The 20,663-nt window shown below is 49.5% G+C and overlaps 1 protein-coding gene across 1 annotated transcript; it reads right to left on the bottom strand.

Annotated features, from left to right (window-relative positions):
* Positions 1-2,299: 2,299 nt before the first annotated feature.
* Positions 2,300-9,024, bottom strand: Ptges2 (prostaglandin E synthase 2). Its single transcript, XM_045160535.1, has 7 exons — positions 8,746-9,024; positions 8,127-8,324; positions 5,727-5,785; positions 5,275-5,424; positions 4,890-5,090; positions 3,526-3,643; positions 2,300-2,898 (listed from the first exon to the last, which is right to left on the bottom strand). The coding sequence occupies exons 1-7, from the start codon at positions 9,022-9,024 to the stop codon at positions 2,770-2,772; spliced, it is 1,134 nt and encodes a 377-aa protein (XP_045016470.1). The 3' UTR covers positions 2,300-2,769.
* Positions 9,025-20,663: the final 11,639 nt, after the last annotated feature.

Here is a 20,663-nt window from a genome sequence, read left to right as displayed (position 1 = left end):
AAAATAAAATAATAAAATAACAATGTGGGGCTAGAGAGATGGCTCAACAGTTAAGGCACTTGCCTGCAAAGCCTAAGGACGTGGGTCTGATTTTCCAGTACCCACGTAAAGCCTACACAACATGACACATGTGTCTGGACTTTGCTTGCAGTGGCTAGAGACCCTGGCGTGCACATTCTCTCTCTTTCTCTGCTTGCAAATAAATAAATATTTTTAAAAACAACAACAAAAGCCAATGTGGCCAGGCACGGTGGTACATGCCTTTAACCCCAATACTCAGAAGGCAGAGGTAAGAGGGTCACCATGAGCTCAAAGCCATCTAGTCAGTGTGAGCTAGAGTGAAACCCTACCTCAAAAAAAAAAAAAAAAAAAAAAAAGTAAAAAGCCAGGCTTGGTAGCTCATACCTGTAATTCCAGCTGAGGTAGGAGGGTCATCGAGAGTTCGAGGCCCTTTTCTTGGCGGCCTGTCCTTCACTTCTGGGGAGCTTCCCCTCCACTCAGCCCAGCTGGCTGGGAACCCACTCACCCCTACCTTCCTCAAGCGCTCTTCACCCCTCCTCTTTGTACTCTCTTTGCTGTCCCTGCTAGTTTTCCAGGCCCACCAAGTGGGCTCTCGGGACACATGGGTGTACTCATTTTATTTCCCTTGGTTCTGTACTTCCCTAAATAAATACAATAATTTACTTAAAAATGGGGTGGTGGCACATGCCTTTAATCCCAGCACTCAGGAGGCAGAGGTAGGAGGATCACCATGAGTTCAAGGCCACTCTGAGACTGCATAGTGAATTCCAGGTCAGCCTGGGCTAGAGGGAGACCCTACCTCAAGAAGAAGAAAATAAAAAAGGCAAGAGGGCGGAGGGGAGGGGCTGCCTAGTCTCCTCATTAGGAGGGCCGGGTGGAGAGAGGCTAGCCCCCTGCCAGGCCTCTGGAGGCCCCTTTGCCAGCTCCACACCCCTTGATGGAATCTGGGGAACTAAGGAGGGGCAGCAGCCCCACAGCCATGCTTGTTCTGAAAGGGATGAGCTTTTCTCCACAGCTCCTGCAGGAGGCTGGGCATGATGACACCTGCTTGTGATCCCAGCAGGGGTGGAGGTAAGAGACCCACTTCAAACTCAAAACCAGCCTAGGCTACATAGTGAAACCACGTCTCAAACACAAAAACAAACAAAATACCCTGGGCTGAAGCCTGAGGTGGCCGCCTGCTGCCAGAGGTCCTCAGGACAGTGTTCGTGAAGAAGGTCCCCTTACCCGCAAAGCAGAGGTGCGCTGGCCCTCACTGCAGGGGGTGTCCTGCTTTGCATCTGACCTACACCTCGTCCCCAAACCCTTGCAACATTTTATTGTTTTTTTTCTTTTTAATATTTAATATTTTTTAATTTTATTTTTGAGAGAGGGAGAAAAAGGCAGAGAGTGAATGGGTGTACTAGGGCCTTTCAACTGCTGTGAAGGAACTCCAGACGCGTGCGCCCCCTTGTGCGCACATTTGACATTGCACGCTTGCGTCACTTTTGCTTCTGACTGTATGTGGGACCTGGAGATTTGAACAAGCATTCTTAGGCTTCACACCTTAACCACTAAGCCATCTCTCCTATTTTTGCTCTAGCTCAGGTTAACCTGGAATTCACTATGTAATCTCAGGGTGGCCTTGAACTCACGGTGTTCCTCCTCCCTCTGCCTCCCAAGTGCTGGGATTAAAGGCGTGTGCCACTATGCCAAGCCCATTGTTTTTATTTTTTTTTTAATATTTATTTATTTGAAAGCAAAGATAGACAGACAAAATGGGTGTGCCATGACCTCCAGCCTCTGTAACCAACTCCAGAGACATGCACTACCCTGTGCATCTGGCTTTACATGGGCACTGAGAAATCAAACTCAGATCTTTAGGTTGTGCAGGCAAGCACCTTGATGGCTAAGCCATCTCTCCAGTCCTGTTTCTATTTTTGAGACAGGCTGGCCTTCAATCCTCCTGCTTCAGCCTTTTAGGTGGCTTTGGGATCACTGGCTGTATACTACCCAGCCTGGTTTTGCCGGAACTTTCCCAAAGGTGAGACTATCACTCTAACTAGTTTACAGATGAGAAAACTGAGGTTCAAAGAGTGATGCCACTACTCAAAACCACCAGACTAGTTCCCACGCCCTCCCCTCCCCACCACCCCAAGATTCTGTGGCAACTACTCAGCCTCCACCCCACACGACACATCGGGCACCGGTCACACAGCATTGACAGGGGGGCTGGTGCAGCCTTCCCTGGCCTTGCACGACCCACAGCCGGCCATGATATTCACCACACAAACCTCAATACAGTAGCTGCCTGAGGGGAGCAGCAGACCTCTCCTTTATTACAAGACAGTCCCAGAGGTACCTGAGAAGAGCCAGAACCAAGGGAACTGGTAGCTGGGCTCTCTAACAGACTCTTTGTCTTGTCCAGGGAGGGAGGCATTCTTATCCCTGTCCCCAGGGTGCCACCAAGCTCCAGAAGGCTGAATGACAGGAGGCCCAGGATAGGAGATCAGACCACTGAGACAAGAGTGGGGAACAGTCCATCTGTGACCCCAGACCAACTCTCAGAGTAGCTGTGAGAGAACCCGCTATGCCTGGGTCTTGCCCCGAGCATTACGGGTCCCAGAAATGTCCAGTGTTAGAAGCAGAGGACTAGGGAGCAGAGCGGACATGAGACAGGAATGCCCGTGCCCCTGCCAGCATCACTAGGGGCCCTGGCCCCCAGTTGCTGTCTTCTTCTGTGTCTTCCCCTCCCCGGGGAGGGGGTGCTCAGTGTGTGAGGGAGGCCTCGGCGATGGCCTTCTCCACCCGCAGGTACCAGGGCTGGATGCGCGAGTGCTGCATCAGGTCGTCGAAGGCCTCCAGACCCTCCATCACACGCAGTACGCCATACACCGCCTAGGGGCAGGTCGCACAGAACAGTCACTTGGACCCAGATGGGGCATCAAGACCTCAGAGGCACCATCCAGACCTGCCCATCCTCTGCCAGTTGTGTGCGCTGGGCTATCGACTCCCCTTTCTGAGGGCTGGTGACCCACCGAAGGAGCAACTGAGCACAGGCACTATGATGAGGCGCCGCAGGTTCTGTGGGGCTCAGGTCCACACGCCTCCCCAGGCGACAAGCCCGCCCCAAGTGTCCTTGGGGAAAATGCCTCAGCCTGAGATCTGAAGAAGACACCAGCACCCCGTTCCCAGACCCACGCTGCCCAGCCGCAGGACTGCTCAAGGATGGCACCTGAAGCCATGCCAGCGAGATGGTGCCAGGCAGAAGGCTGCAGACTAGGCCTGCCCGTGCCTGAGCCAGGATGTCAGTTAAGCTGGCAACGGGGAGAACCTAGATGCAGCCGGGCCTAATGCCCACCCCTTCCTTGAGCTTTTCGAGTACAGAAACCATGGAGATTTGGTTTGTTCTTCCCCTGACAACAAACACAGGTGGTTCCTCAGAGGAACAGGGAGCGTCAGAGGCAGACCTTGTCTGGGCTTTCCCTCCCCCGGAATCCCCTCCACCCACACACCCATACCCACCAGGTCGGCGAGGTTTGGCTTCTGGCCCCCCATGAAGGGCCGGTCTTTGCCCACGGCTGCCACCCACTTGTTGGCAGCCTCATAGAGGTCTTCACGCACATCGTCCTGGAGGTGGTGCCTGGGTGAGGAACACGGAGGTCAGCCAGGGAACACCTCCACCAGCCCAGGGAGGAAGCATGACCTTTTGGGGAGAGTGGGAGGCCCCAGGTATGGGCACTGGCACCTATAGAGATGTCACTGAGCACCTGCCCTGATGGGTGACAGTGTGTGGCTCAGTGAAGGCAAGGAACCCCTGCAAAGGAGCAGAGGAAGACTCGAGGCAGGGACATGGCTTGGAACTCTAAGGCGTGGGGTGAGAAGTTCTGGGCCTCAGACTCTCAGCACCCAAGGCATATGTATTTGATTTTGTTTTAAAAGTATTTTTATTTAAGCCGGGCGTGGTGGTGCACGCCTTTAATCCCAGTATGTGGGAGGCAGAGGTAGGAGGATCGCTGTGAGCTTGAGGTCACCCTGAGACTACACAGTGAATTCCAGGTCAGACTGAGCTACAGTGAGAGCCTACCTTGAAAAACCAAAAAAGAGAGAGAGAGAGAGAGAGAGAGAACGAGGGCACGTCAGGGATTCTTGCCTTGCGGCTGCAAACAAACTCTAAGGCTTGTGACTTCAATTTGTGTGTCGGGATTAATGTGGGTGCTAGGGAAGTGAACCCGTGCTGGAGGGTTTGAAAGCAAGTACCTTTAACCACTGAGCCACATCTCTAGCCCCTAGATTTTTGCTTTTTTTCTTTGAGGCAGGGTCTCTAACTTTAGCCCAGGCTGACTTAGAATTCACTCTTTAGTCCCAAACTGGCCTAGAATTCACGGCAATCCTCCTGCCTCTGCCTCCTGAGTGATGAGATTAAAGACATGCACCACCACACGCAGCCTGCTTTTGATTTTTTTTTTTTTTTTTTTTTGTGGCCGGTGGGGGGGGGGGGGAAGAGTTTGAGATAGGATCTTACTCTGGCCCAGAATGATCTGAAATTCACTATGTAGTCTCAGGGTGGCCTCGAACTCATGGCCACCCTTCTACCTCTGCCTCCCAAGTGCTGGGATTAAAGGCTTGCGCCACACCTGGCTTGATTTTTTTTGTGAGACAGGGTGTCAAGTAGCCCAGGCTGGCCTGAAACCTGCTATGTACCCAAGGATGACCCTGAACACCTGTTCCTCCTGCCTACACCTCCTTACATATGTGTGCCAGCACGCCTGGTTATCCTGAGGGATTTGAGGGGTTACCACAGAGTGTCATGCTGGGGATCAGGGGACAACATACCCCTCTGGACCCCCTCCCCGCACATACATACACACTTACATACGTGCCATCACCTGCTTTTGAGGCGTTTGCTGATGAGGTACATGGCGGCTGCACCCACATACTTGGCCATGGCACCCTCCACAGCCCCAAATTTTCCCTCTCGGACAATGTAGTCGAAGGAGGCCAGGGCCTCCGTGGGCGTGCGGTACACATTGGGGGAGATGAGATGCACCAGCCAGTCATCCGCCCACTGCCGCCACTTCATCTCCTCCCTGCAGGCAAAGGACAAAGGAGGGTGTGGCCCGCCAGGATGTCCCTGAGCTAGGGCCAGAGGTGTGCTGGGAGCTCATGTTACCTCTGTCTGTTCCAGCTCTTAGGCGCTCCCAAAGGCCCAGACAGCGTCTGGCTTAGCTTGGCCCTCACTGCCGTTCCCCCGCCTGCAAGCCCCCCACTCACGTCCTCGCCTCCTTCCTTCCATACATCTGCTGGGCCTCCTTCTCGTCCAGCATGAGCCAGTACTTGTTGCAGAACTCGGTAACCTCCTTGCCCTGGTCATTCACGGCCTTCATGGATGGGTAATAGGTGATGATCTCTTCTAAGGGTTGCCTTTAGGGGAGAGCAGAGTCTCAGCCTAACTCCTGCCTCCTGCCCTCTTACCCGACCAACCCAGACTGACCTAGCCACCAGTGACCCAGCCCCCAGGTGGAGCCAGGACCAGCCAATAAAGGCTCACTTGCAGCAAAAGGGACTTGGGTGCGATATCAGGAGCACTTTTCTAACATGAGATGTAGAAGCTGAGGAGACCGGACTGAGGAGAGGATGCCCTTAGCCCCACTATGGAAATTTCCATTGAAGCCCCATCTTCGGATGAAGTCTCATGCCCTCCTGGGCCTCACATGGGCACTTACCCCGACACCAGGTAGGTCTTGAGGGCACTGATGATGACGGAGGAGTCATTTAGTTGTTGCTGGAAAAGAAGAGACAACTGTCTTTTGTGGGGCCAGGGGTGGAACCCCAGGCCTCAGGCATGCTGGACAAAAGCTCTACCACTGAGCCACACTCCCAGCCCAAAAAGGCACATTTGGACCAGAGGCTCTGGCTGGAGGTTGGTAGGATCCTCACAGCCCTTAAACAAAGCAATGTCCAGGTATCTCAAGGTAACATGTCCCAAGAAGCTAGGGCATTATTTATCCATTGCAGGGACTTGTCCTAAAACTCATGCCCTTGGGGCTGAAGAGATGGCTCAGTGGTTAAAGGTGCTTGTTTGTAAAGCCTGTTGCAAAGGGTTTGATTCCCTACATAAAGCCAGATGCACAAAATGGTGCATGCATTTGGAGTTTGTTTATAATGGCAAGAGGCCCTGACATGCCCACTCTCTCTGCCTCCCTGCTTACAAATAAATGAATAGTGCCTTAACCACTAAGCCATCTCTCCAGCCCCCTGACGTGCATTCATAAAAGGGTCTTGGGCTGGAAAGGTTGCTCAGTGGTTAAGGCACTTGCCTGCGAAGCCTAAGGACCCAGGTTTGATTCCCCAGGACCCACATAAGCCAAATGCACAAGGTGGCACATATGTCTGGAGTTCTTTTGCAATGGCTGGGGACCCTAGTGTGTCCATTCTCTCTCTCCCTCTCAGATAAATAAATAAATTATATATTTTAAAGTAAAATAAACAAGAAACAAATAAAGGAAAAGTGCTATGGGCTGGGGAGATGGCTCAACGTTTAAGGTGCTTGCCTGCAAAGCCTAACAACCCAGGTTTGATACCCCAGTACCCACGTAAAGCCAGATGTACAGAGTGGTGCATGCATCTGGAGTTCATTTGCAGTGGCTGGAGGCCCTGGTATGCCCATTCTCTCTTTTCTCTATCTCTCTCTGCTTGCAAATAAATAATTTTCTTTTGATTTTTGTTTTGTTTTGCTTTTTGTTTTTCGAGGTAGGATCTCACTCTAGCCCAGACTGACCTGGAATTCACTATGTAGCCTCAAAGTGGCCTTGAACTCACAGCGATCCTCCTACCTCTGCCTCCCCAGTACAGGGATTAAAGGTGTACGCCACCACACCTGGCTTGTTTTGTTTTTTAAATTTTTTTGTTTATTTTTATTTGTTTACTTGAGAGCTACAGACAGAGAGAGAAAGAGACAGATAGAGAGAGAGAGAATGGGCACGCTAGGGCTTCCAAGCCACTGCCAATGAACTCCAGATGCGTGCGCCCCCTTGTACATCTGGCTAACGTGGGTCCTGGGGAATCAGGCCTTGAACCAGAGTCCTTAGGCTTCACAGGCAAGCACTTAACCACTAAGCCATCTCTCCAGCCCTTGTTTTGATTTTTTGAGGTAGTCTCTCACTCTAGCCCAGGCTGACCTGGAATTTGAGGATGGCTTCAAATTCACAGCCATTCTCCTACATCTGCTTCCCGAGTGATGGGATTAAAGGGGTGTGCCACTACACCTGGCCAAATATATACATATTTTTTATTTATTTATTTGAAAGCAACAGAGAGAAAGAGGCAGTGGGGGGGGGAGGGAGAATGGGCACACCAGGGCCTCCAGCCACAGCAAACAAACTCCAGATGCATGGGTCACCTTGTGCATCTGGCTTACATGGGTACTGGGGAATCAAGCCTTGAACCAGGGTCCTTCGGTTTCACAGGCAAGTGCTTAACTGCTAAGCCATCTCTCCAGCCCCAAATTTTATTTATATATATGTTTTGTTTTGTTTTTTCAAGGTAGGATCTCACTCTAGCTCTGACTGACCTGGAATTCACTATGTGGTCTCAGGGTGGCCTCAAACTCATGCAAGCCTCTTACCTCTACCTCCCAAGGGCTGAGTGAGATTAAAGGCGTGCGCCACCACACCCAGCTTCCAAATATATATACCAAGTCAAAGAGACTAAAGTCATTTGCCCCATCACACAACTTGTGAATGGCAGAGCCACACTTCAGATACACAGCACTACAATTGCAAGCCAAGTTTGTCCATTGTCTAGCTTCCCTGAGACTCAGTTGGTGATGAGCGATGGCAGGGAAAGAAAAGGGCCTACACTAATTAGGGGAGGGGGGCTTTTATTGAGACAGTCTCTCATCACACTCTTGGGCTCAAGCGATTCTCCAGAGCAGCTGAGACTATAGTGGTGCGCCACCCCACATTTACTAAGCATCCTTGGTACCCCAGCTAGTCTCCCTCCCTAATTCTCAGCGGAGGCCCAGTGGGCCCTGGTTAATTTCAGGAGTACAGACCAGGGGCAAATTCAGGGGTACTCCTAGACCGCCCAAGGTGGAAAGGAGGCAGGGAGTTCCAGAGGCTCACCGAGCTGTCACCTTCCTGGGCCACCAGGATGGGCACCTTCCTGTAGGAGGAGAACTTGATCTCAGCCCTTCGGACGGGATTTACCTCTACCACCTTATAGGGCAGGGCATGGAAGTCCAGGAAGGCACGGACTTTGCTGCAGAAGGGACATGTCTTGTACTGGTACAGGGTCAGCTGCAGGCGACTGGACAGGGACAACTGGAAGAGGAAGAAGAGGGTTTCTGACGCCTAGTGTCTCAGGAGCCCACCCCCAACCCCAAGCACACCTTTCGCCACAGACTTCTAAGGTAACCCTAAGACTATGAGAACGAGGGAAGGGGAGAGAGAATGGCTTTCAGGTAAGCAAAGGGCTCAGGTAGTAAGCTGCAAGCATCCACCAGCATGCTCCAGAGCAGCGAGAGAGGCACCGGCCCCCCTCCGCCCCCCCCCCCCCCCCCCCCCGTCTCAAGAGGACACCAAACAGTCCCATTCACAGATAAGAACGCTGCGGGTTTGGATTCCTAAGTCCAAGTTCCTCGCACAAGGTCACCAGCGGGCGAAGGAAGCGCCTGCTCCCCCGGGCAACTTCTAGGTAGTCCGAGTACGTCGCTGATCCCAAGCTCCCCCACGAACGGCGTACCTGCACGGCCGAGGGCTCGGCGCGGAGGTGCTGGGCGCGCAGGTGCCACCGCGCGGTGTGGTACAGCCCCAACGCGCCCCCCAGGGTCAGCGCCGCCGCTCCGAGCCACCGCGGGCTCCCCCGGCGGATCACACGGCCCGCACCCTGGCCGCCTGCCGCCCCCGCGAAACCGGCCCGACTCGGCCCCGGGAGCGCTGGCCGGGGTCGCGCGCTCAGCCTTTCCACCAGGGCGCCCCGACCGGGCCGCAGAGCCCGCGCAACCCAAGACGCCAGGGCCATGTCTGCTCTACCGGCGCCGCGGGCGGGCGCGCGAAACCAACAAAGCAGAGGGGAAGTGTGGGGGGGGGGAGGAGAGTGGGCCTTAAAGGGCCAGGACGCCGGGCTGACGTGTTGCTAGGGGTGGTGGTGACACTAAACGGGGACCCAGTTGGGATTAGGCATGCACACCTGTCACAGCGGCAGAAACTCACCTGGGGGCGTGTGTTTGGTGGCAGCTCAGTGTCTCTGGTTTACGCGCACGGTGCGGAAAGATTCCTCTGTAGGTCTCAGCAGTAATCGTGGTTAGTCTTTCTCACATCGTACATCTATTCGAAAGAAATGCAGCTTGCCGGATGTCAGGGACAAGGCCCTTGAAATGGGAAACGTTGGCTACAGGGAAAGCATTTTGAAAGAAAAACAGCTCAGCACCCTCCCATCTTGAGGAAAATGTGTTTGCCCTTTCTCATGAGACAATACCATGCCCCCCCCCCGATTCCAAGAAATACCCCCCAGTGACCCCGCGCCTCCACTTTTTGCGGTTTTCAGCTTTTAAAACGAGCCTAAGAGAGAAGTCGGGGCTGCACTCAGAAATCCCGACCTCAAGGGTGCGGTCTTGATGCACGAGCCTTGCCCAATAAAAACTTTGCCTTGTACTCCCTGCGTCGGGGTCTTACTTGTGCGACACCTGACCCCGTAACTGAAGGGTTAATGTCCTTCCCTGAAAACTAAAGGGGATTAAAGTTATTAACTATTCCTACAGCTTGGCAATAAAGAAGCAACAGAGATATTCAGCCTCATTGCGTTTGACACCTTGCCTGATTGATGTACTCCCCTTACCCTAGGTGGCCGTGAAAGGATCAGGGACCATCTGAGTATCCTCCCTTGGACATTCCTGGCTGAAGAAGCCTATTCTGAGCAAGGACACAGCTACAAGTTTCTTATCCACTGCACCTGGTACAGTCTGTTTCTTAGGATCCTTCATATACGTCTGAACCCCAGCCAGGCTCAGTGCTTCAGCCTTCATCCCGCCAAAGGCTGCTGCCCCTCGCTGTTTCTCTTAATAAACAGTCTGTCTCTATAGAGATTAAGTCCGGTGTTCTCTTTTGCTTTCTCCAGGGTGTTAACCCTGACTTCTGGCCCCTGCAGGCTGCGGCAGAAGCCCCAAAGAGTAGCTGCAAGTGGGCTAAGGCGAGGATCGCTCTCTACACCCTCCCGCCTAACTCTATGCTCCTGCTGCAACTCGAACCATAAACTTTCCCAAACCAAACGGGGACGGGGGGGGGGATTGAAAACCACGTGTTCCGACGGGGCTGTACGTTGAGGGGCCGACTTGCTCAAATGCAGTCCTCCAGGACCCAGATGGGACACAATGGGGGGTACCAAGCTTCCCGGCCCCTCGGTGCCCTTTTTTTACCTCCTGGGCTTCTCCACGGACAATCCCCGCCTGGCTCCTCCCCGCGGCCCGGAGAGAAGTGGGGCTTGAGGAAGAGGGCGGGGTTATGTAGATTGGGGGCGTGGCTCCCGGCGGACCACCCCCACCCCCCCTTTAGGCTTCCACCTTCCTCCAGGGCCTGGCGGAGCCTGTTCTCTTATTCAGCCTCAAACTGGAGATCTGAGCGTTTGGGTGGAGACTAGCGCGGATGACCCCGGCTGCTGCTAATAGCTAGCTTTGCTTTCCTGTGAATGTCCAGCTGGGACTGGGAATCCCCTAGAACCAGCCACCTTTTGCAGATTGATTGGTTGATTGATTTGATAGAGAGAAAGAGGGCGGGAGAGAGAGAATGGGCGCGCCAGGGCCTCCAGCCACTGCAAACGAACTCCAGCTGCGTGCGCCACCTTGTGCATATGGCTAACGTGGGACCTGGGGAATCGAACCGGGTCCTTTGGCTTTGCAGACAAACGCCTTAACCGCTAAGCCTTTCCTCCAACACCAAAGGAGATTTATTGAGAAAAAAATGGAAGCCGGGCATGGTGGCGCCCGCCTTTAACCCCAGCGCTTGGGAGGCAGAGGTAGGTGGATCATTGTGAGTTCGAGGCCACAGTGTTGGAGGTCAGCTTGAGCTAGAGTGAGACCCTACCTGGAAAAACCAAAAGAAAAAGGTGGAAAAGCCTCAAAGTGTCAGTGCTTAGGATTTCAACCGTCATCCAAAGAATAAAACAGAAAATTTAGGCTTTGGGGCTAGAGAGATGGCTTAGCAGTTAAGGCACTTGACTGCAAAGCCAAATGACTCAGGTTCAACTCCCCAGGACCCACATAAGCCAGATGCACAAGGTGGTGCATGCATTTGTAGTTCGTGTGTAGCTGCTGGAGGTCGATATGCCCACTCTCTATCTGCCTTCCTTTCTCTCTTAAATAAATAAATAAATAAATAAATTTAAAAAGAAAACATTATTGTTTAAAATCATGGAAGTTGTCAAGAAAAAAAATAAAATAAAATAAATAATAAATAATAAAATAAATAAAATAAAATAAATGAAAAAAAAAGAAAAGAAAATTTAGGCTTTTTGAGTTGGAATTCAGAAAAGCAAGCAGGCTTAGCAGTGAAGATCTGTGAGCAACTGCCTTTTGTTTTGTAACCCCTCTCCCCCCACATAGGGTCTCGCTCTAGCTCAGGCTGACCTGGAATTCACTATGTAGCCTCAGGGTGGCCTGGAACTCAGTGATCCTCCTCCCTCTGCCTTCACAGTGGTGGAATTAAAGGTGTGTGCTGTTATGCCCAGTTCTTGGCACCCCCAGTGACCACCAAGGAGAACCAAACATGTATGCAAAGGCAAGGAGCTTTATTTCGGGCTTAAACTGGGACTCTTGACTTCACCAACACAGTGGATCCTTGCAAGAGCCCCAAGTAGTGGGAGGGTAGGGTTTTTATAGGGATTTGAACAAAGAAGGGGATGGGTACATGATTGGTTGATTTAAAAAATAACTACCCTTGTACTCTTCTGACTGGCTTAGGATATTGGCGGGCAAAGTTGGCAGGCTGGGGCTAGGGGAATTGAATTTATCTATGACTACAGGAGTGTAGGGTGTAATCAGTTTCCACTAGGTGTTAAACCCACCCTTACCAGAAAATAAAAACTTAGGCCTTGCCGGGAAACAGAAACTTAGGCCTACAAAACCTGTCATGGCATCCATCTGGTTCCTGAGTCCTTCATGTGCCACCACACCCTGCTCTTTTCCTTCCTTCCTTCCTTCCTTCCTTTTTATTTAGTTATTTGAGAGAGAGAGAGAATGGGCGCACCAGGACCTCCAGCCACTGCAAATAACTCCAGACACATGCACCACCCTTTGCATCTGGCTTATGGGGTTCCCGAGGAATCGAACCTGAGTTCTTTAGCTTTGCGGGCAAGCGCTTTAACTGCTAAGCCATTTCTCCGGCCCTTTCTCTTCTTTCTTTCCTTCCTTTCTTCTTTCTGTTTTTGGCATACATGTGTGTGATGTACGTATGAACGTTCATATTCATACAAGCAGAGAGAAACCATCACCAGCTAGCAAATACCAGAAGCAACAAAGGGGCAGCAGGGACCCAGTCAGAGCTCACACCTCTCTGCTTACCTTTTGCCTGAAATCCGATCCTGCCCAAAACACACCTTAGGGCTGAACCCCAGGATCCAACCCCAGTGACACCCTCTCCAGCCAGGCAGCTGGAGACAAGCTTTAATAAATCCCCTGAGGCTGTGGGGTCACACATTCCAACTAGCACAGAGGCTCAAGTTCACATCCCAGTACCTGGTCAGGGTGACTTCACAAATAAAGGAAAACCACAAACACGGTATTACACACCCCCATCCTCCCTGTGCTTTCTTCTCTAAGGAAAAGATCAAGTTGACAGATGTTGGTGTACTTGAGGATTCCTCTGAGAGTCAGATCTTGCTCCTGGTTCTAGCAAATAGGGAGATTCTATGGGGAAAGACTGGAAGATCATCAAGGATTAGAACCCAGAATACCTCAAATTGTAAACAGACCAGGTGAGCAGAGACCACCAATGTAGCCCCTTCTTCGCCATTAACAAATCAAGAGTTCACAGGCAAGATGGTGCGCAAGCATCTAGAGTTCAATTGCTGTGGCTGAGGCCCTGACATGCCAATTCACTCTTTTTTTTTTCTCTTTTCTCTCTCTCTCCCCCTCCTCTCTCTCAAAATAATAAAAAATTTTTTAAAAATGTTGGGCATGATAGTTCATGCCTTTAATCCTAGCACTCGGGAGACAGAGGTACAAGAATCGCTGTGAGTTCAAGGCCAGCCTGAGACTACATAGTGAATTCCAGGTCAGCTAGGCTAGAGTGAGACTCTGCCTAGAAAAACAGAAACAACAACAACAACAAAAAAAAAGAATTAGGCTGAGCATGGTGGCACACGCCTTTTATCCTAGCACTCGGGGCAGAAGTAGGAGGATTGCTGTGAGTTCAAGTCCACCTTTAGACTGTCATACAGTGAATTCCAAGTCAGCCTGAGCTAGAGCAAAACCCTACCCCAAAAAGCCAAAAAATATTAGAAGGGCTGGAGAGATGGCTTAGTGGTTAAAGTGCTTGCCTACAAAGCCTAACAGCCCAGAATTGATTCCCCAGTTCTCAGATACACAAAGTGGCCATGTATTTGGAGTTCATTTGCAGAGGCCCAGGCATGCCCAGTCTCTCTTTCTCTGCTTGGAAGAGAGAAAGGAAGGGAAGGGGGGAAAGGAGGAGCAAAGAATGAATTAGGAAACAAAAAGATAGGTATAACAAGGCAGAAGAAAGAGCTTATTGACAGAAAAGTTTCCTCAGACATTGGGAGGGATCTAGGTTAGGTTGCCACTGTCTCTCTAGTAAATGAAATTTTTTTAAGAGGGCTGGGCTGGAGTGTTGGCTTAGCGGTTAAAGCACTTTCCTGAAAAGCCAAAGGATCCAGGCTCAATTCCCCAGGACCCATGCAAGCCAGATGCACAAGGTGGTGCATGCATCTGGAATTTGTTTGCAGTGGCTGGAAGGCCCTGGCGCTCCCATTCCCTTTCTCTCCCTCTCTCTGCCTCTTTCACTCTCTCCTTCCCCTGTCTCTTTCAAATAAATAAATACAATATTATTTTAAAAAAGGAAAGAAAAGGGCCGGAAAGATGGCTTAGCGGTTAAGTGCCTGCCTGTGAAGCCTAAGGACCCCGGTTCGCGGCTCGATTCCCCAGGACCCACGTTATCCAGATGCACAATGGGGTGTGTGCGTCTGGAGTTTGTTAGCAGTGGCTGGAAGCCCTGGTGCTCCCATTCTCTTTCTCTCTCTGTCACACTCAAAAATAAATAAATAAATAAAAATGAACAAAAAATTTTTTTAAAGAAAAGAAAAAGTAGGGCTGGAGAGATGGCACAGCAGTTAAGGCACTTGCCTACAATGCCTAAAGACCCGGGTTCAGTTCCCCAGTACCCATGTAAAGCCAGATGCACAAAGTAACGCATGTATCTGGAGTTCCTTTGCAGTGGCTGGAGGTCCTGGTGCATCCATATTCATAGTAATATTCATAATCTCTGTCTCTCAAATAAATAAAATATTTTTAAAATAACTAAATAAGGCGGGTGTGGTGGCACACGCCTTTAATCCCAGCACTTGGGAGGCAGAGGTAGGAGGATTACCATGAGTTCAAGGCCACCCTGAGGCTACATAGTGAATTCCAGGTCAGCCTGGACTACAGCGAAACCTTATCTTGAGAAAACAGAAAACAAAAAAGAAAAGAAAAATAACTAAATAAAAATCAGTTATTTATTTACATGTATGTGCCTATCTCTGTATAAACATGCTTGGGAATTGAACCCAAGCTGGCAGGCTTTGTAAGTAACCAACTTTAACTGCTGAGCCATCTTCCCAGCCCTATTTTTTTTTTTTTTTGTAATATTTAATTTGAGAGAGAAAGAGGCAGATAGAGAGAATGGGTACAACAGGGCCTCTAGCCACTGCAAATGAACTCCAGATGCATGTGCCACCTGTGCATCTAGTTTACCTGGGTACTAGGGAATTGAACCTGGGTCCTTAGGCTTCACAGGCAAGTACCTTAACGGCTAAGCCATATCTCCAGCCCCCTTTTTGGTAATATTTTACTTATATGAGAGAGAAAGAGAGATGAAGAGGGAATGGGCACGCCAGGGCCTCCAGCCACTGCAAACAACTCAAGACACATGCACTACTTTGTGCATCTAGCTTTACCTGGGTACTGGGGAATCAAACCCAGGTTGTCAGGCTTTGCAAGCAAGTACCTTTAACCACTGAGCCATCTCTTTAGCCCTAAGTGTCTAGCTGTTGAGCATTTCTCTAGTCCTTTTTTTTTTTTTTTTTTTTTGTTGTTTTTCAAGGTAGGGTTTCACGCTAGCCCAAGCTGATCTGGAATTCACTACGGAGTCTCAGAGTGGCCTTGAACTCACAGCAGTCCTCCTACCTCTACCTCCCGAGTGCTGGGATTAAAGTATGTGACACCACAACAAGCTATGTCCCAATCCTACTAAAATGATCCCTTTCCTTTTTTTGTTTTTTATTTTGTTTTGTTTTATTTTGTATTGTTTTTCAAGGTAGGGTTTCACTGTTGCTCAGACCGACCTGGAATTCACTATGTAGTCGCAGGGTGGCCTCAAACTCACATTGATCCTCCTACCTCTGCCTCCTGAATGCTGGATTAAAGGTATGTACCACCACAGCTGGTTTGTTTGTTGTTTTTGTTTGTTGTTTTTGTTTTTAAGACAAGGTCTCACACTAGCCCAGACTTGGCTTGGAATTTACTATGGAGACCAAACTGGTCTCACACTCAAAGCAATCCTCCTGCCTCAGCCTCTCAAATGTTACCACACTTATTGGCCACACAGTGAATTTCTGACTTTGGACTTGTGGCCTTTGGAATGTGCGGTTCTAAACCAATAGCTTGTGGTAATTTTTTTGTAGTAATCTGATGATTTGGGAAATTCTCAGCCTCTCCAGATTGCAGAAGCCATTGACAGGAAGTTCAGTTAGGAAAGCACACTCCGCTCCCAAGAGAAGGCCAAAGCTGTGGTTGGCAGGGGACCTATCTATGGGGTAAGAGGTGGGCCAAGACAGGGGGCCATAGGAAATGTGGAAGTGGCCTGAATGTAGTCCCTCCCCCAGCAGTATGGGGGAAGTCCAACCAAACAGGGGAACTCACCAGTGTCAGGAGGGGACCCAGAAATGCAGGTAGCAAGCAAGAAGCCAGGGGCTGGACCTGGGGGTGGCGCACCTAGGGCAGTAGACCAGGGCTCACCCAAGGAACCATGGGCCCAGAGTGGGGCAGCTAGCCTTGTGCTTCCTGACCCCTGGCCTGCCTGTCCATCATGCCAATATGGTGGGTACTGCTCCTGGGAGGGCATTCTGAGAGCCTTGACGGCGTGGTGATGTCCCTCCAGCCCTAGATCTGAGCCACTGAGCCCTGTCCCCAGGATCTCACACTTCACTCCAAACTCCTGACCTGGTTTTTTTGGGGGGGTAAGGGGTAAGTTTCAAAGTTGGGTCTTATTCCAGCTCAGACTGACCTATAATTCACTCTGTAATCTCAAACTGGCCTTGAACTCACAGTAATCCTCCTACCTCTGTCCCCCAAACACAGGAATTAAAGGTGTGCCCTACCAAGCCCGCCCCCCTTTTTTTTCAGTATTTCAATAATTTATTCCCTTCAATTGGTGGAACAGAGAACAAAATTATCCATTAACAAGTTATTTCTCTGTTTTCACATTCCCACCACACTTTTTAATATAATATTTTAAAGGTTAGATTATTTCAAGAAAAATACTTTCACAAAATCTTATCAATTATTACATTTTTTCCTTTTGTTTTTTCCCTTTGTTAATAACCAGGACATGGAAGTCTCTTGGAAGAACTTTTAACATTTGCATGACTCTCCACAAATGATGAAGGCTCAGTGCTTGGCCTGGCCCAGTGGCTCCAGGAGGCCAATCCATACCCCGTGCCCCAAACAGAAACAGTAGTGCAGGGTTAGAAACAGGGTCTCAAAGGCAACCCTATGCCAGCCCCTATTTTTTTTGTTTTGTTTTGTTTTGTTTTTCAAGGTAGGGTCTCACTCTAGCCCATGCTGACCTGGAATTCACTCTGTATTCTCAGGGTGGCCTTGCACTCACGGTGATCCTCCTACCTCTGCCTCCCGAGTGCTGGGATTAAAGGCGTTTGCCCCTATTTTTAATTAAGTCTCTCTGTGTGTGTTCATATGTGAGTGCAGGTACACATGTGTCACAGGGTGCCTGTGAGCTCAGAGGGCAACTCCAGGTTGTGGACCACCTTGCTCCTTTCCTCCTGTCTTCTTCCAGACCTGGTCCCTTGGTGCTCATCACTGCACTTATCTAGCTTCCAGGGTTCTCCCCTCTCTCCACAGGAGGCTTGGGATTACAGATGGCTGCTGTATCCGCCTTTCCATGGGCTCTGGACATTTGAACTCAGGTAGTCATATTTGTGTGGGTAAAACCCACTGAGCCGTTTCCCAGCCCCCTGAAGGCACTTGGGTGTGAGATGGGCACACTGCTGGAAAATGCTTCTGGAACCACGAGACACCAGATAAGGCTCTGGGGAAGCCAGCACTTCACACCGGACAGTCCTTCCCATTGTGGAGCGATTGGAATAGGACCACTGACCAATCTGTGGACACCATGAAGGGGCTGTGGCCTGGTCCCTGTTTGCTTGCTTGCTTGCTTAGCAGTGCTGGCATGAAGCCCGGGACCCTGGCATGCTAGGCAAGTGCTCTACCGAAGCCATGTCCCCAGCCCCCTCTGGCGTGAGAGGCCCTCTCCAGGAAGCTGTAGACTTCTCAGCCTGCTCCACTGCGCCATCCTTTAAACAGACCAGAAGGGACTGCATGGGCGCCAGCCCCTCATGCCTGGGTTCCACATGAGCTTTTGAAAACCAGACCAGGTGGTCAGACTGGATTCCTGAGATGCAAGAATCAGTCATGAGGGAACATTTCCCTGCCTTCAGGGGTGGATTAGAGCCGGGTGGGAGCATGCAGCAGTCCAAGTTCTCCTAGATTCTGACCACAGAAAACCCAGGTGCAAGCCAGCCATGGTGGTGCACACCTCTAATACGGACACGTGGCAGGCTGGGGCGGGAGGATGGCCACAAGTTTGAGGCCAGCCTGGGCTACATAAGTAGGTCAAGGTCAACATGGGTTATGTAGTGAGATCCTGTCTCAAACAAAAAAGGTAAAATAGCCAGGCATGGTGGCCCACGTCTTTAATCCCAGCACTGGGGAGGCAGAGTTAGGAGGATCACACTAAGTTTGAAGCCAGCTTGAGACTAGAAAGTGAGTTCTAGGTCAGCCTGGGCTAGAGTGAGACCCTACCTTGAAAAACAAAGTAAAAGCTGGGCATGGCAAGGCACATCTATAAGCCCATTGTCTGGAGGTGCTGGGGGTGGAGGCAGGAGAATCCAGTCACTGGGGCTTGCTTACAGCAGCTTCTGGTTGAGGGACCCATCTAAAGGTAAAGGGCACCTGGTGTTCTCTGGCATCTGCATGCACACCCATGGGGCACACGCATCTGCACACACGTGCACACACCACATATCATACACCATACGACATGCATACTCTACACATACACACACATAAACATAAATAAAAATAAATAGCCAGGTGTGGTGGTGCACGCCTTTAATCCCAGCACTCAGGAGGCAGAGGTAGGAGGATCACTGTGAGTTCAAGGTCACCCTAAGACTGCATAGTGAATTCCAGGACAGCCTGGGCTAGAGTGAAACCCTACCTCAAAAAAAACCCAAAGTAGGGCTGGAGAGATGGCTTAGCGGTTAAGCGCTTGCCTGTGAAGCCTAAGGACCCCAGTTCAAGGCTCGGTTTCCCAGGTCCCACGTTAGCCAGATGCACAAGGGGGGGCATGCGTCTGGAGTTTGTTTGCAGTGGCTGGAAGCCCTGGCGCACCCATTCTCTCTCTGTCCCTCTATCTGTCTTTCTCCCTGTGTCTGTCGCTCTCAAATAAATAAATAAAAAATGAACAAAAAATATTTTAAAAAAACAAAGTAATAATAATAATAAATGAAATGTATTGTTTTATATTCTTTTTATTTGTTTATTTATTTGAGATGTGTGTGTGTGTGTGTGTGTGTGTGTGTGTGTGTGTGTGTATAATATAAAATACTGGGCACAGCAGGGTCTGTAGCCATTGCAAATGAACTCTGATCATATGTGCCACCTTGTGCAGCTGTCTTACATGGGTCCTGGGGAGTAAAACCTGGGTCCTTTGGCTTTGCAGGCAAGCACCTTAACTGCTAAGCCATCTCTCCAGCCCTTCAATGTAAATATAAATATAAATACACACATACATGCACTATATTATATATATATATATATATATATATATATATATATATAGGTTTTTCTTTTTTTTGTTTTTTTTTTAAATTTTTATTAGCATTTTCCATGATTATAAAAAAAATCCCATGTTAATTCCCTCCCTCCCTTCCTACACTTTCTCCTTTGAAATTCCATTCTCCATCATATTACCTCCCCATTACAACCATTGTACTTACATATATACAATATCAACCTATTAAGTACCCTCCTCCCTTCCTTTCTCTACCCTTTATGTCTCCTTTTTAACTTACTGGCCTCTGCTACTAAGTATTTTCATTCTCACGCAGAAGCCCAGTCATCTGTAGCTAGGATCCACATATGAGAGAGAACATGTGGCGCTTGGCTTTCTGGGCCTGGGTTACCTCACTTAGTATAATCCTTTCCACATCCATCCATTTTGCTGCAAATTTCATAACTTCATTTTTCTTTACCGCTGAGTAGAACTCCATTGTATAAATGTGCCACATCTTCATTATCCACACATCAGTTGAGGGACATCTAGGTTGGTTCCATTTCCCAGCTATTATAAATTGAGCAGCAATAAACATGGTTGAGCACGTACTTCTAAGGAAATGAGATGATTCCTTCCGATATATGCCTAGGAGTGCTATAGTTGGGTCACATGGAAGATCAATCTTTAGCTGTTTTAGGAACCTCCACACTGATTTACACAATGACTGGACCAGATTACATTCCCACCAGCAGTGTAGAAGGGTTCCTCTTTTTCCACATCCCCGCCAACATTTATGATCATTTGTTTTCATGATGGTAGCCAATCTGACAGGAGTGAGATGGAATCTCAATGTAGTTTTAATCTGCATTTCCCTGATGACTAGTGATGTAGAACATTTTTTTAGATGCTTATATGCCATTCGTATTTCTTCCTTTGAGAATGCTCTATTTAGCTCCATAGCCCATTTTTTGATTGGCTTGATTCCTTATTATTTAAGTTTTTGAGTTCTTTGTATATCCTAGATATTAATCCTCTATCAGATATATAGCTGGCAAAGATTTTTCCCATTCTGTAGGTTGCCTCTTTGCTTTTTTCACTGTGTCCTTTGCAGTGCAAAATCTTTGTAATTTCATGAGGTCCCAGTGATTAATCTGTGGTTTTATTACCTGAGCAATTGGGGTTGTATTCAGAAAGTCTTTGCCAAGACCAATATGTTGGAGGGCTTCCCCTACTTTTTCCTCTAGCAGTTTCAGAGTTTCAGGTCTGATGTTAAGGTCTTTAATCCATTTGGACTTAATTCTTGTGCATGGCGAGAGAGAAGAATCTATTTTCATCCTTCTGCAGATATACATCCAGTTTTCCCAACACCATTTGCTAAAG

Source organism: Jaculus jaculus, chromosome 1 (assembly GCF_020740685.1).
Source record: "Jaculus jaculus isolate mJacJac1 chromosome 1, mJacJac1.mat.Y.cur, whole genome shotgun sequence".
Taxonomy (NCBI): domain Eukaryota; kingdom Metazoa; phylum Chordata; class Mammalia; order Rodentia; family Dipodidae; genus Jaculus; species Jaculus jaculus.
This window is presented reverse-complemented; position numbering and strand designations above follow the sequence as displayed.

What these genes read in the sequence shown, in the direction of transcription:
- Ptges2 (XM_045160535.1), bottom strand. Translation starts at nt 9,024, where the DNA reads ATGGCCCTGGCGTCTTGGGTTGCGCGGGCTCTGCGGCCCGGTCGGGGC. An exon ending in CCCAGGAAGGTGACAGCTCG is followed by an intron (nt 5,786 to 8,126) that starts GTGAGCCTCTGG and finishes CTTCTTTTCCAG; the next exon opens with CAACAACTAAATGACTCCTC. An exon ending in AGCCAAACCTCGCCGACCTG is followed by an intron (nt 2,899 to 3,525) that starts GTGGGTATGGGT and finishes ACCTGCCCCTAG; the next exon opens with GCGGTGTATGGCGTACTGCG.